Below are 16,407 nucleotides of genomic sequence, written 5' to 3'. Positions count from 1 at the left end.
GCAGACACACCAGTATGGAAACCACTATAGTTTCCATATGTTGTTGGGAAGGTTTTTTAGCCTGTATAAGAGCAAACACATGTCCGTGAGCTCCGTGTGTATGTTCCACTCTGTGTAGTTTTTGCATGAGAGCTCGGAGGATTTCGAGGGCGTCTCGGCTCTGGCTAGACACCGCAAAACTTTGAACTGCACAAATCACAATGATGAGAGGAGATGTGGTCTTACGTGTTCATTTGCTTCAGGAAAAGGCCTTAAATATATCAACTACACCTCCTGGTATTAGGTCATTCTTGTATTTATACAGTACTGGAATGTTTCACTGGGTTTTACCCCACATCTTGTCCTGAGTGCCGGGATACGCTCCAATTCTGACCTTAAATATTGGATGAATGTTTCATTCTCTGCTCTGAGTGAAACCTATGACGGTAACACTAATTCATATACGTTTTATATGTCTAGAGCAGTTATGTTGTTGTCTAGACTGTTCTTTATGAGGCTGGGGGAGCTCACTGGACTCAATCAGCTCCGAGGGTCCCTGAATCCTCTTTTGAGAAGTGAAGGGTTATAGCTCAGTCTGTAGGTGTTTCACTTTCCTAAAGCCTCCGCCCAAATTGTAGAGTATAGCACTGGCAATAAATGAGTTAGTAGATAATAAAAAGGCACATCTGGCTTAAGAGGCAACACCTCTTTCCAGAAATCAAGGGAACACAGTATCAAGGAGTTTGGAAAGCGGTTTCAGTGCTATGAAAACTATTCCCAGTGAGATATGTGAACTTTACAGAGTAAACTTGTTGCTACTGTGATGAAGGCCACAAGACAAATACCATTCCCCTCCATGTTTGATTACAGAGAAGCATCGCAGAGCACAGACAAATAAAAAAGAAACATTTTCACGGCTACACTCTGATTAAATTTGAAAATGAGTTTTTTGCTCAATTTAATGAACCAAACCTTGACAGTCAGATTACATTGCAAAATTGTTTCTTTCTATTTAGCACTAAAGAGTAAATCAGTTGCTTCTCAGTTAATGTCAATGATGCCCTGTTTGTTATTAGATCATCTGACTGGTGGATTAGAAACATGTAAAGTGATGTCATTGCCTGGGAAAAAAACTGTTTTAAGCAAGACTGCTGCCCATCCAGCAGGCTTGGAAAACAATTACACAGCCAAAAAGTAGGGCAAGACAGAATAGATCAAGACCCGGCAGGGCAAAACAGTGTGTGTGTGTGTGTGTGTGTGTGTGTGTGTGTGTGTGTGTGTGTGTGTGTGTGTGTGTGTGTGTGTGTGTGTGTGTGTGTGTGTGTGTGTGTGTGTGTGTGTGTGTGTGTGTGTGTGTGTGTGTGTGTGTGCGTGTGTGTGTTTTTCTTGGCTCTTTTCCCGCCCAAATGCATCTTTAAGCATGGGAACCATTTTATTTGTAGGGACAAGGGATGAAAAAGATGAAGAGAGAGGATGGGTGAGGAGGAGAGGAGGATGTGATTCATTTCCCCTCCGCCTGTCTCTGAAGGACGACACGCAGTGCATTGGAGCATGTCCTTCATGTCCCCGCAGTGGGCCATCTTAAAACCCTCCATATGTGCACACAGACACACAGAGAAAAGCTGATCTGAATAATTGATTGCAAGTTTTTTGTTTTTTTCTGTCAATACTGCTCATTCTGGCAAATGTGGACATCTCTAACTTCCGGGGGAAACATTTACCCGATGTTGCTGATAAACAGAAATGCAGCCACAGATGATGCGTGGAGGCACATTCCTCTCTTTCCTCCCCGCACATAAACACAGAGACACACACTCACACAAATATATATTCCAATAACAGCCCTGTCCAAACCAGGCAGCTAGGCAAATTTCCCAGCAAGAATGGTTTAAAAGTAGGTGGTGGGTAGCACAGAGACACAAACAGTGCCATTGTTTTCAGGGACCATATTGGAAACATGAGGGCACTTTTCTTTGCCTCACTGCAACAATTGCATGGCAGATTTTTGCATGAGGGCTGAGTTAATGGCTCATTTATTGGAGACATGTCAAGTGAGATTGAGGTCTTTTTGAGGCCACATATCTCTACATCAAGTGTGGTGTTGAAAACAGGCCGAAAATATCAACTATTAAAATTTGTAGTAATTTATGTAATAGCAAACTCCTTTGTTTTACAAAGAAGTTGGCAAAAGCATCTTCTTCTTTTTGGCTGAGAACTGTTGGTCTTGTTAGCTGAAGTGAGCTAGGGCGGGCTCTGGGAGATTTTATCAGGCTAAATGATTAGCAGTTAGAATTAGCTTCAGGAGTTAGTGAAAACTCTGTCTCCAGAAAACTTGTTTTGCATGCAAACCTTGAAAAATGCTCTTTAATACGTCATTGCTCATGTCACAGCTACGTACAAGACAATGTGTTGAGGATTCGCTTTTTCAGGCTGAAAACGTAGAAATAAAGGTCCATACACACCAGTTTTAGCACATGGAGATACAACTGCTTTGCTGTTTCGGATTCCTGAGTTGCAGTCTGAACCAAGAATCTGTGTTTTCACTGCATCCAGGAGAAAGCAGTGTAGTATGAAGCAGACTCACGCAGGGTTCATGACTGCACAAGTCGTGTGATAAAATGATTTGGAACGATACGGAAAAATTCCCTGCACAGTTACATTTAAGTGTTTTGAAGTCATTCCAAGACATTATGGCTGCTGCTTGCACGTCTGTGGGGGTCAGCATAAGTTAATATGATTAAATACGTTTCTGTCCAAGTCAGCAAGCTCTCCAATCAAGACCGAGGCCTTCCAGGTACAAGTGAAAGTATCCAACTCATTGTGAGCCTTTCCAAGTGAATGTGACTGTGGCCAAGAGAATAAGAGGCCTTTTAAACCTGAGGAACAATGAGCTCTATCTTTATTGTGCCATTGCCACATCACAGTGCACTCATTAGCCTATTAGCTCACACAGTCCTTCTGACATATGGATCCATTTTCCAGGCCTTGACCACATCGCTCCCTCTGTCTCTGTCCCTCTTGCTTTCTCCCCCCCCCCCCCCCCCCTCATACTCTCTACACAGGAACAAGTGAGCACAGCACTTCTCCCCCCTCCCCTTCCCCTCTGAAGTTCCAGCTGCTGTAGACAGACTAATGTATTCCCCAGAGCTGAGGGTTAGACCACAGCCCCGGGAACGGACTGGGCCTTGCTACCAATAAACTCCAATTTCACATAGAATAGGAAAGAAAAAGACGAGAAAAGCGAGCCATTATTCTCAGGGAATAAAAAAAAACTGAACTTAAAAACTTTCTCACTCATAAACTGATGCAACTGTTTACTGATTATTTGTGGCTGCTTCCGGACAGTGCTGATGCCGACAGCAGTCAGCGTTTATTTAATACAGAGAAGAGCGCTGTGGAGGAAGACTAGGAGCAGAGAGACGCGGTGGTGAAGATGGTGATGAGGGAGGGAAGGTTGAAGGACTGAAGAACTGTACTGTCTGAATATAAATTTGTTGTTACGAGTTCCTGGCTAAAGACCTGAGACTTAGGATTTAAAGCTCACTTAAGTCTTAACTTGCCCAGAATACAATCAAAGAGCTTTTGGTTGCTGTAATTGTTCGTCCGGTCCATGCTGACCATCAACAGATCACTTTCCAAGTCAATTTCAATCTAAATGATGGTGGTTACAATCCACAGCCCTTGTTTTCTAAAAATATGCAAAGTTAGTATAAGGCTTCAGGGATCTGATTAAAAAAAATAAATAAAGTGGATTTTTAATGAGCTGCATTGGTAAACCAATCACAAAATTGGAGAATTTCTCACTAAACAAATTATAGCTGAGCTGAATCACCAGTTGCAGCTGTATTTTCTTTAGGTACTGAAAAAAAAACACCCTGTGGCGATGTAATCCAAAATGACAACTTCCCTTGCACTCCTGCCCTTTTATTGTAACTCACTCATCCTTTAATTTCCCCATATGCGTTAACTCTCACTAGCTCCAAACACACACACACAGCGCCAACTCTCCCTCATTAGCCGAAATGCCAACAGCTCCATCCAGATCATGTGGCCTTTTCAAAGTGACCACAAGTCTCTTGGGTCTTCATCACCGACTCATGGCCTGGATGACCCGATTGCACTTCTCACAATGACTTACACTCTTTCGCAAAACAAGATTGCTCACGATGATGAACTCGTTTTCTCATAGTAATGACACCTTGGATACGGCTCCTGACTGTCACTCGATTAAATTTAACCTGCTTTATTACAACCGCCCATTGTTTACTAACCAGATACGCTGTCACACGGAGGAATGCTACAAATACATACTCAGAGGAAGCCTGGAAAATAATTGTCATATACGAGTATCAACTGACTCCAGCTACACAGCACAGAGGCTCAGCAGAGCATGTGATGCAAACAAAAAAGCCCCCTCCCCATAATGAGCCAGACTGTCATCAACAATCTGAGCAGCTTTTATTATAGGATGATCAAAAACAAAGCATCTGTCACTGCTCTTTTCCGCACTCTTTCCTCACACTGTCAGCCAAACAAAACCTGAATGTTTCAACTTCTTTTCAGAATTGGGGGTCTTTGTAATACACCTTGTGTTGCTGTCATGAACATCTATTCAGCTGTGTCACCCAGCCATGAGAATGAGCCCCATAATGCACCCTGCTCTGCTACGACTTCCCGTCAATAGGGCCCTGGCTTTCTGCCACGCATTCCTCCACTTGACTCTTAGCTGTGATCAAAATATGATGAGTGGAACCAGCTCCAGTTTGACAAAACATCCTCCAAATGTCCCGCGCAGCAAAGCTCAGAAAGTTATTTACCTCTTTTCTTTGAAACAGCATCAGCAAAGTGGCCATAGCTACAAGTTTCGGTAACAAGCGACCGTCTCTCCGAGCTGCTTTGCGAGATGATCTGTGTGATATCTGTCAGTTGTTTTTGCAGCCTGTTGCGTCTCTGCGCCAACAGGATGAGGACTGACTGTCAGCCAGCTGTCTCTTAAAGACCTATTTGGCTGCACCTGCAGTCTCACTTTACTTCAATTGGACTCTGTATAATCTCCCAGATTTAGAATATTTTCATGCCAGACTCACAGACTCACAGCCTTCACATTTTTTAACAGTTAAATGGGTGAGTTACAAAACAGACAGTTAATGTTTTGATCTTATTGCAGTGGCTGTCAGAGAACTTTGTCAAGATTACCTTTGCAGATTTTCATATTTCAAGTGACTCATGACTCTTTGCATCGAGGTTCATTTGTGGAACAAGGATTTTGTCCACATCCATTATTCTCATCTTGGCGAGCCACTGGTCTATAAAGTGAATCTGACGGGTTGTTAGATTATGGAACCTGACAAGTTGTTTCTTCAAAAAGAAAAGTGGGAGAAAAAAAAACTAGTCATAGGCACTTGTGGTGGTGGTTGGGACTTGCCATAAGTAAATGTATATTAAAAAGCTGGAAGCCAATGGAGGGAGAAATTAAAGTTAGAGAAAGTTTAGTGGAAAGGTGGAGGAGATTTATCCTCCAATAAGCTTGTTTCTCTGAGCTTAATTAAAACAAACACATGTCAATTTAAATCTCTCTTTCAAGGAATAGTGTGACATGGTGGAAAATATTGTTATTCCTTTTCCTTCGATTTCTTTTTGCAGAGTCTCTGCTGGAAAGTCTTTAAGTTGAGCTTTCACCCTTTGGCTTTCTCCATATTTTACAGACAAGAGAGTGGTATTGATTTACTCGTAATGATTTTCTCAGAAAAGAAAGTGATGTGAGCATCTTCCCAAAATGTTGAACTACACCTTTAGAGGAATTTTGGCAGTAACCAAATATAAGCAAGGAGAAAAAAAAAATGTGTGGGTCATGAAGCTCTTAGTTTCTGGATGTCAAGGACATCTTCGATCTACCATCCTACTGGACCAACTGACTCTGTGGAGCTTCCACTCACCGGTGCATCGATCTTGATGAGGGCGATGTCCGACTTCTCGTCCACATCTTTGATTTTTGCATCATAGGTGGCGCCGCTCTTTAGCTCCACTTTGACGCGATGCTTATTGGCCACGACATGGGCATTGGTCACAATCTGACCGTCTTCTGCCACAACGAAGCCAGACCCACTGGCCACCGCCACCTCCCGCTTGGTATACGTCATCCTGCGGGGCCAAGGAAGATGATGTTAGGAGGGAGAAAGAAGAGATTAGAGTATTTACTACGCACTTCACTCTTTCATCGACTGTCTTCTAGAAAAACAGCAATGTGAAAACACTAAAACCATTGCATTAAGTAACAGCAGTGTAAGACTTGCAAGCTGAAAGGATGCGACTGTCAGGAAGTAAATATATGAACAAGAGGCAGCTGAGTATTCAGAGGTGAGCTGGAGAGATTAAGTATATAAAGACTTTAAGCAGGGGAAACAAACAGACATTGCAGCATTAATACATAGCACAAGTTAACCTGAGGCAGAAGAGGGAGGAAAACAGGAGATGCACAAGAGGGAGACAGGGCTGAGTGAGGCAGAGATGGAAGAAGAGCATACGCTGAAAGAGCCACTTTAAAAAGCCGGAGTGACAGACAGAACGGAGACGACGCCAGGCCGGGGATCGAGGTGTCAAAGGCGAATGAGAGGCACAGATGAAAGAGCACAAAAGCTGGAGAGACGATGAAAAGAGGATGCTGAGAGATTGAAGTGGGGAGAAAGGTGCACCGCCGACTGGTGTGGTCTGGTTAAGTACACAGGTGGGCTGTAAATTTTAGTGTGTTTCAGTCTGGCCCGTGCACACACACACACACACACACAGATGCGCACACAGCTCTTACTTGCGGTAAAGTTCAATGTGAACTACAGACGGAGCAATTCTCTCCACCACGTCGGCGATGAAGTTGTATTTGTGTCTCGGGCTGTCTGGATTGTCCTGAGCTGGAAATACAAGACACAGAAACAGACACACACGGAGGATTTGAGACGAGTAAAAACAAATAAAAGATGCATTGAAATACTGCATGATGTAAGAGTTGTGTGAAAATAGAAAACCCTTGCTCAAAATTGCCCTTTATCATAACACAGAACGGGGAAAAAAGATGACAGTTCATCTGTGGTTGAGACGGTCTAGCTCAGGTCTGACACACACACACACACATAGCCTATACACACACTCATTTACAGACACTTAACCCTGGCAATGAACCGTGCAAATAAATACTTAACCCTCACCTTTACCCTTGTGGTTGATTGTACCTACACAATAAATTCTTAAACCATCAACAGGTTTCATGGCAAGACCAAACTGGTCTTCACAAGTATGAAACCACTTACACACACACTGTCTGACACCGTAGCCTATGCATGAAGGCTGCCAAATTCACTGAATCACCCACCTCTCCATCTATCCAGCACTGGGCAAGTCAGGAAATGTTGACTGATTTACCTGCTAATTAAATCCTACCCAGAAGACAGTTTAACCAGAGCTATGAATCAAGATTCCCCAGACCTTTCCCTCATCCCTGCATTCGTGAAAACCCATATTTTGCCACGTTACCTCCAACTGTTTCGCCTCACGAGGACAATTTTCAGTCATTATATTCTCTCCTCGAAGACAGAACTTTGCGAAAGTCAAAGGCAACCATAAACCCCAGGATATCAATGATTGCAGTGAAGGGTTAAGGAAAGAGAAAGAGATTTTCCGCTTGAGGTGCCGTTAAGCTAACACAAGCATGCAATGAGCACCATCTTGCCGTAACAAATGCCACTAAATTATACAGTATGAAAACTTTGTCAACCCGCAGGGGGAAAATTCTGGTGTTAAATGATGACTGGATCACGTTCAGCAGTTAGAAAAAATGTTTATGTTCAAGACTAAAGAGTCTACAGCCATGCATTGTGAGGCTGTACTTATATAGGCACTGTGGTGGCTAATGTAGTGTTTACCATGTTCACCAGTTAATTTTCCTTGCTGGCATGCTAACATTTGGTAATTAGCACTAAAACAGAAAGTAGCCTACAGCTGAGGATGATGGGAATCTCATTAGTGTTGGTCATAAAACAAAGCTCTAGACAAATTAAACTACTGACTTTGTTTTTTGGTACTAAATTTAAAGTTAAGAGATCATTAAAGTTATTTAATGGCATTAATTTTGCACCATTTTTCTCACAATCCATCCAATAGTTGTTGAGACATTTTTCTCAAAACCACGGATGTGAGCCTGCATGCTGGTGCCGGATGAAACATCAGAGGATCACTAAAGCCATTAGGACACATCCTGTGGGGAAGATGTGTATCTGTAAAAAAGTGTATGCCAAAAGTTGAGATGTTTCACAGGATAAAGGAAGATTTCAGAGGCGCAACAGAAAAAAGTCATGGATCACTGGGATTTATCCTCTGAATATCTGCACAACATTTCATATCAGTCCATCTACTAGCTGTCAATACATTTCACTCAAAGTCAAAACTCCAAATCTCATGGTGGCACTAGAGGAAATAGTCGGGGGATCACCAAAGTCTGAAAGTTTCATCATCGGGGAAGCATCCAGTAGTTGATTTCTTTTAGTCTGGTGAACTGACAGACTGGCATTACCATCCTGAGAGTCGCTTTCTGAAAAGAAACTTTTCTGCAAACCTCCACATAGCTATTGTCCTTGTTGAACCTCAAAGCTGTAAATCAAACAGTGAATCCAATAAATGTCACATAAGTTTCTCATCATGGTAGAAAGTAGAATTAACGGAAAGGTTGGAGTCATTTTCCCCATGCTAGCTTCACACCCGCGAGGGTTCGTGGTCAGCCTTGATGATAGGATTATGGTTGGACAGCTCAGGCCCAGTGTCCATAACCTGTGTTGTTTCTGGAGTATCCATACAGACTGCCAGTCTCTTCCACTTCACCATGTTATGAAGACTGTTGTGTCCTCACATGTTGGGATTTACTACCAGAGACAGTTTTCTACCACAACAAAGCAAATGTGAAGATAGAGGACTTAAAGAGACAAGGGGCGATGATTTGTTAGAAATGGGAAATCATGAATCAAAGTTACCTCACAGCTCAGTGATATTAGCTGAGCTTAGAGAGGCTTTCCTGTTGTACAGTTATGTTGACGGATGAGCCAAATTGAAACGCAGCTGTCTCCACAAATGCCAAAAAATTACGACTTTATCCTGAACTTTGAAATGTCACTCGTGCATGGAGGAAAAGTAGAAATGTAAAGCTTCCTGATTAGCCTCTGATCCACATATTCCTTTTGTATAATTTTTCCATGGCTACTGAATAGTTGCCAGAGGTAACCAGCAAATTTACAGACCAGACAGCAAAACAATGAGCTCAGACTCACTGGAGCTCAGCAAAGGCTGCAGATTCAGGTGACAACGCTCAGTTGTTTCAACTCTGTGAGTGGCCGCTTTTACAGTATACACAGTGTCCTCACTGTATTGAGGAACCATAGTACAATGATCGAGGTTTTCAGGGAAAGGTTCGACCTCAAAACAGGATAAACATTAATTTTCTAGAATGTAACCAGCTGTAGATCACCACCTATAGTTTCATTATTTATTTAAGCTCTTGAGCAAGTTACAAAGTCTTGAAAAAAATGATTTTAGAGTTTGTTATTTGGAAATAGACCATTTTAATCTTGGCAAAACAGTAAAAAAATTACATATTTTCAAGGTTCATAATCACTTCATGAGGGCAAATTTCAGATCTATATGTCCAATCTAATTGCTTAGGGTTAGGTTAAGGTTAAGATTAGAAATACTCTAAAGTTAAGATTTAAGAATATCTGTTAATTGATTCAGTTGAAAAGGAAAGCTACATTATAGTGGGACATGAATGGAGCATTGAGGGACGCCACAGGTAATAGGCTATGTGCAAAGGAGCGCTGCTCAGTCCATTAAAGGCAGTGAAGATACTGTGATAAACAGTAGATGGAGGACAAGACACTCACCTTGAGACTTAGGAGTGTTTATTAATTCAGTGCTGTTATTCTGCAGGAGGCCGGTTTGGATTTTATCAGAAGTCTCTCAAAGATTTGACAGCTGTCAAGTTCCCACGGTTTCAGAGTAGAGATTGGTCTGCTGATATGGTCTACTGAGGCATCCCAGAGCTACAGAGTTTGAGAGACATACTGGTATATAAAGAGTAATGATTTTGCTTTAGGGATCTGTGACCTGATGAAATAAAGATTTCATCCATATGGAAGATATAAAACGGGAGAGTGCCGAGGGGAGGATGGGGTCCCGATGAAAGATCATTAAAAATCTGACCGGAGGATCAGTTAACAATAACAATAATCTAGAGGCAAATCAAGCGTTCAGTGAGGACAGTTTCTTTCTCTCCCTCTCTCACAGAGACTTTCAAAGCCCTCTGTCTTCATACCCCATTACCCCTCCTCTCTCCATATATTGACCTTCACCACAAGGGTCCAAGCTCAAGATCTCAGCTCCTTTCTCTTTCCATTTTCTCCATACATAGTACCCACAGTTTTATTGGCGCCTGGAGGCAGGAGGAGCTTTTTCTTATCCTCTGGACAGCTGGATGTGAATACTGTGAATACAGTAAGGTCAGTTTTTCTCACACACTGATGCACTACTATTGGCAAACTGAGGCTTTTCTTTGGCTACAGGATTAATTCCTGAAGAGATGCAATGTATGATATTTATAAAATGGTGAATTATTTAAAACTCGTTTTTCATTTTAGTAGTTGCCCAATAGTGGAAACCAAACTCCTATGAGCTTAGGCAGAGCTGTAAGAGTTAAGACAAGCAGAGTCATTTGCCTAAGTGTATGCTAATTAAGAGATGGATTCTGGCAGCTTGTGTGACTCATCACATGTGACTGTGAGTGCCAGCAAGTGTAAGATCATGATTCGTTTAGTTTTCATGAGGCTCTGCTTTCTTTCTGCACTTAGTAAGATCCACTTTGGAGCTTTCTGCTGTTTTACAATCACACTTTGGCAACATGTTGAGGTGACCCAGTGTGCAACAGTGTGAGCAACTCTAACTAACCTCACTTTTCCATTTCTAATTCTGCTTCAATTTGTCCCATAACTCAAAGGAAATTCAGTTTTCCATTGGGGACTTGGGACACAACCAAGTCCCCACACAAACACACACATACACACACACACACACATGAGAGTGAGTGAGAGGAGAGTTTTAGCAGCATAATAAGAGTAATGAAATTCAAACATTTCACATTTTGTTTTTAGAAAATTATGCATGAGGATCAAAGAGATACAAAGACCTGCTGTTGGAATATAAATGCACCGAGAATCCAATCCTTGGAGAATTTTAATCTGATAACTTTAAAGCTGCTTATATGACTCTGCAGCTCATGGATTTTAGTGTTAATGCAACACTTAATGCAACGTTTAGTAAGATTTATCACTGTCCAACTGTGAGGGGAGACAAGAGGAGAAAGAGAAGAGGGGAGGTGTGGACAGGAGGAAATGGCATCAGGTTTGTTTATCTTATCAGTACGATCTGGGGAAAGACATGCAAACATAATATTTCCATTTTGTAATCAGAATTTGATGAAATCCTGGGAAGGGACATCCGACGACAGAGACTGCAGTGAAGGTGGTTGAGCAGACAGAGAAATACAGAAATAATGAGTAAGAGAACTGAGAGGCCTCATGAGCAGGAAGGAAAACAGATGAGGAAAACAGGCAGACAGACAGAAAGAGGAGCAGAGACTGACTGAACAACAAAAAAAGAGAAAGAGAGTCAAAAACACATGCACAAAGATGGTGTTTTAATATTATGAGTGGCTGAGACAAGTTGGGGAAGAATGTGCATATTCAGCACTATGTCACTAGCCTGGAGTCACAGAGTGCGAGCTGCAACATCAGCTAGCAGCGCCATATAGGGCAGCTTCAGGCTTGTATTGGCTTTTCATTTCAGATCAAAATCTAAATGGTTTGTTGAGGAATCTGCATGATCGCAACTTTATTATTAACCCAGATCCCACATGTTCTCAGGAGCCAGTAAGTGCAGCTCTGTGTCACTAATGGGTAATTTGGGGCATCCTAGATCCATCCATCCGTGTTGGTTCCCTTCCAGCCCCCCATCCCTTGACAATTTTCTAGTCAGCTTCTCCGCTGTCACTTTCAATATTGGCTTGAATTCTCCCAAGGCCGTTTCTTAAACAAATATGACCCAAAGGTCACAGTAATATTTGACCTACTTTTCTCTGCCAGAATGAACTAGTACTTGCACAGTCACCATCTTTACCGGCGTCCAGACATGCAATGACATCATGCAAACGTGTACTTGTGTGTGTTTTCTTAACATAGGGGCCAAGTTGCAGGGTAGTTTAAGATGTTTTTTGGTTTTTGGTTGTTTTGTTTTGCCAAAGTGGATAGTCTCAATAGTTTTTTTATGCTGACATTAACAGACAGTGGTATTCCCATAGCATGGACAAAGACACATCTGATGTACTGAAGGAGATGTGACACGTTTTATTGCAGCAATGGAAATTTTCACTGGGTGCCACGGAAAATCAATAGCTCTCACCGCAGTCTTTTGCTCTGGTTCAGACATGGTTAGCTGCCTGGGAATGACTTAACCATTTAAGTTGCTTACATGACTGACAAACAAATGTGGCGATACTGTCTGGCCCCACCGCCGCGCCCACATGGGTTTTTGATGTACATGTAAACCTTTCCCCAAAGTATGGGTTGCTAATCTTTTGCTTTCCCCTCGCTGTCTCCTCCCTGTTTAAAACTTCTTCTGTCTTCCACAGGCGGAGGAACGGTGGCTCTGAAGCAGCACCAGGCATTCCTTCATGTGACTGTTAAGTGTGATTTACGAGCGACAACAGAAACAGGGAGGAAGAGAGACGCTAAGAGCGAAGAGGGAGAGAAAAGGAAGGAGTTGTTGTTGGGATGGGGAGGGGAGGGGAGGAGGGGGGGTGGGAGGTCTGTAGGTCTCCAAGCCTTGAGGTAAATCACGGTTCTTTGAGGTAACAGGTGCTGAAGCTCTTTTTCAGTTGCACATATGGTGCCTACTTCAGGTGACATATGTAAAACACATGCACACACACCAAAAAAAAAAAAAACCTAAAGAATGATACAATATCTTTCCCTGCTGTGGCCCAACATGTGTGCAAGTATTTGAATCAAGACACATCACACAAACACACACACACACACACATACAGTATATAGAGCATTAATGATGATGAATGACTCACTAATTTAACCGAACAGATTGTTCTGTTTCACCGAGCAGCGGAGGTGAGGACTGATGTCTGTTTATTATTGAGCTCCACTGATTAGGGTGAAATACTTTTCATATGACACTGATGAAGTTCAGGCCCACACTGAAAAACACTCACATTTACCAATTATTGCAAAATGCATCACTTCTGTACTGTTTATCAAACTTATCAGGCTTTGGAAATACTTTCCTGTTCAGCTAATGTTTAGTCGACTTCCCTGGCATGAAACAATCAAGCACTTTACACCCATGTGACTGTAGGTTGTTCATGCCAAAGATAATCCAAAGGCTCAGCTTTACATCAGGAGAGAGCTCATGACTTCATTCAGTGAAAAGAAAAAAAAGCCTCTCTGATCAAGTCTAATTAATGCAGGGACAAGGAGGAAGCACACATGAACAGTGGGTCTTGTTTTCCAAGACACTAAGGGGATTGTGAGCCACTGAATGCAGCTTTTAGTTTTACAGTAACATCTGTGTAGTTCAAACCACAATCGTCCAGTGAGGACTTGAGGGGTCACGTTCAAGAGCAAATGGGAAAACAAACGCGCAGCTGAGTTGAACTCTGTAGAAAGTTTCCCAAGTAAAGAATTAACTCGATATCATTTCTTAAAGGTGAGTAAGTTTCAGGTTCTTCTTTTTTTTTTTGACCCTGTTTGACCTGAAACTAAACAACCTGAGCGTTACCTGCTTTCCCGCAGGCTCCCCGCTGAATGAAAAGAACAGGTGGCTGCTGCAGCTTCTCAGCTCGCCGGCTGACCCTCTTCAGCTCGCAGATATTCCGGTAGGAGACCCCATCGCTTCCGCACACCGGGTCGGGGCTCTTGCACAGGCAGACCCCACTCTTGCTTCTCCTCCGCACCGTGGTTGTGTACGCCACCCCGCCGGGGACGGAGCACTCCAGCCCTTCTCCGCACACGGGGTCTCCGAGCTTCCCGGTGCCGCCGCAGGCTTCGCCCTCGCTGGAGCCGCACACCGAGCAGCAGTGGCAGGCGTCGAGGGTCTGTCCCGCCGGGCAGTCCGCCGGCAGCCGGGGACACATCGACTTATCACACCTCGCGGGACATCCGATAACATACCGGCTGCTGGAGGAGATTTGCGCACCAGCCGGCGCGGACGCAAAGACAACGATTACGCACAACAACAGTGACCCAAACATGATTCAAAACTAACTAACTAGAAAAGTTTAAAATGTAAAAAAGTTAAAAGAAAAAAGTTAAATAAAGTATAGAAGAGCTCTGAAAGTTCGCTCTCTGCTTGCAGTGTTATGGGATGAGAGAGCTCAGTAGTGAGGAGGGGAGTCACTTCAGCTGGAGAGGCATTTAACTGAAACTCCAGCGCGCAGCCAATTACGCTGCTGTACGTCTCTGCTGGCACCGGATCATAGAGGCAACTCACTTTCTAGATAATCACAACAAGCCTGGTCATTGGTGGGGCTTTTTTTTTCGTGACGTTACGTACTGAACGGAAGCGCTGCGTGGTCTCCAGAGGCGTGACAGATGAGAGAGCGCAGAAAACACGGCAGTGTGTTGACAGATGTGAACTGCGCTGTAATTAGCTAAGAAATGTGGACTTATAAAACAAAATCAGCCTAATTAAGTTGTGTTGAAGTTTTTCTCTTCTGTTGCCTTTAATAAAGGAGCTCAGAGGGGTCAAGGTCAACAGCTGGAGGACAATCCAGCTGTGCCTGTGTTTGCTGAAGTCACTCAACCTGATTTAATTATTTACAAACAAGTAAATATATAAAAATTAAAAAAACCCCAGTAGTGGAAAGACTGATGCTGCCCAGATGTTTTATATGCTACACAGCTCTCTACACATCCTGCAGGCCTATGTGTGTGTGTGTGTGTGTTTTATTTTATTTTAAACTACTCCCTAATGAATTAGTCACTCCTGGCACTCAACACAAGCCTTATGGCTAATTAGGAAAATCATTGATGGAAAAGTTGTGTGGATTGTGGGATTTGTGGAGTTAATGTAATACTTTCACATACTCAGCCAAATTTGTTCTAATTGGAAAATAGCAAGAGAACATGATTTATCCCTTTATTATGATCTAATCCCACTGAGTTCTATGAGTTATACAAAGGGAAATAAACAACATTTAATGGCGAGATCCAAATAATAATCATCATCATCTCCCACGTTAAAGAAAACATAAATCACTTGTTTTCTTCTGATAAATATTTATGCCACAGAGCCAATGGAAACGCCATAAAATACAGTTTGAATTGATTGTTTGTTGGAATGACACACATTTCCAGTATTAACGGACTTGATTTTACTGTTCTCGAACAACAAACCTCTGTTAGGTTTAGATGTCTGTGGTGAGCTGTAAAAGAGTCCAGTAAACACACGAGGCAATGAATCAGCGCCGTAAAAGGCCTCGGCACAATGTGATTGATTATGGGTGCAGGGTCTTTGGTTTTAAAAGCAGTGGCCAGGTGAGTGGCAGGGGCTTGAGAGACGAGGCCCCCCCCGTGGTGCGCTGGGTAACACAAGCCCCTGTGTCCAAAGGGTAATTAGAGAGGGGGGCATAAAGGCGCAGAGGGCAGTTATATACTCTCACAGCTCAGGAAACAGTAAGCATAGGGAATGTAGACTTAAACCCAGAGTTCAGGCTTGGCTAACTCAGGTAATTAATGGGGTACATTACTGTAATTTATGAGCAGATAGTTGTTGCTTTTTTGGTGCATTAAAGGGATAGTTCACCCAAAATTCAAATTTCACTCATTATCTACTCACCCTCATGTCGACTAAGGGCTGGGCGAATTTTCAGAATGGTTGTGAATGGTGCTCACTTTTTTTCGTCCAAAAAGACCCACCAAAAAACATCCAAATACCTCCATACTGCTCGTCTGTAATGTCCCTCTTGTATTGAAGCCCCAACATGAGAAATTGTTCCGAAAAAAATTAAATAAGTCTATATTTTAAGCTTGTTTGTAGCGGAAGCGCCCAGTGTCTCAGTTCACTGCTCTTCCTGTGTCACCGGCGGAACAATTTCTCATGTCGGGGCTTCAATACAAGAGGGACATTACAGACGAGCAGTATGGAGGTATTTGGATGTTTTTTGGTGTGTCTTTTTGGACGAAGAAAAGTGAGCACCATTCACAACCATTACATGGACAAATACTGCTGCGCGGACCCCCCCGTAACTCCCAGCCCTTAGTCGACATGAGGGTGAGTAGATGAGTGAAATTTGAATTTTGGGTGAACTATCCCTTTAATACACACACTGTT

The 16,407-nt window shown here is 42.8% G+C and overlaps 1 protein-coding gene across 1 annotated transcript in view; it reads right to left on the bottom strand.

Annotated features, from left to right (window-relative positions):
• The window catches only part of LOC310998273 (serine protease HTRA1A-like), a gene marked incomplete at its 5' end in the record, with an annotated part of 20,668 nt that extends 6,342 nt beyond the window's left edge, over nucleotides 1-14,326 (bottom strand). The window contains 3 exons of the mRNA XM_083988243.1: nucleotides 5,916-6,120; nucleotides 6,785-6,884; nucleotides 13,855-14,326. Of these exons, the coding sequence (XP_083844369.1) occupies nucleotides 5,916-6,120; nucleotides 6,785-6,884; nucleotides 13,855-14,326 (777 nt within the window). The remainder of the gene's footprint in view (nucleotides 1-5,915; nucleotides 6,121-6,784; nucleotides 6,885-13,854) is intronic.
• Between the last annotated feature and the right edge of the window lie 2,081 nt (nucleotides 14,327-16,407).

Source organism: Trachurus trachurus (genome assembly GCF_905171665.1).
Source record: "Trachurus trachurus genome assembly, chromosome: 15".
NCBI classification, from domain to species: domain Eukaryota; kingdom Metazoa; phylum Chordata; class Actinopteri; order Carangiformes; family Carangidae; genus Trachurus; species Trachurus trachurus.
The sequence above is the reverse complement of the archived record's forward strand: the minus strand, read 5'-3'. Positions and strand labels throughout refer to the sequence as shown.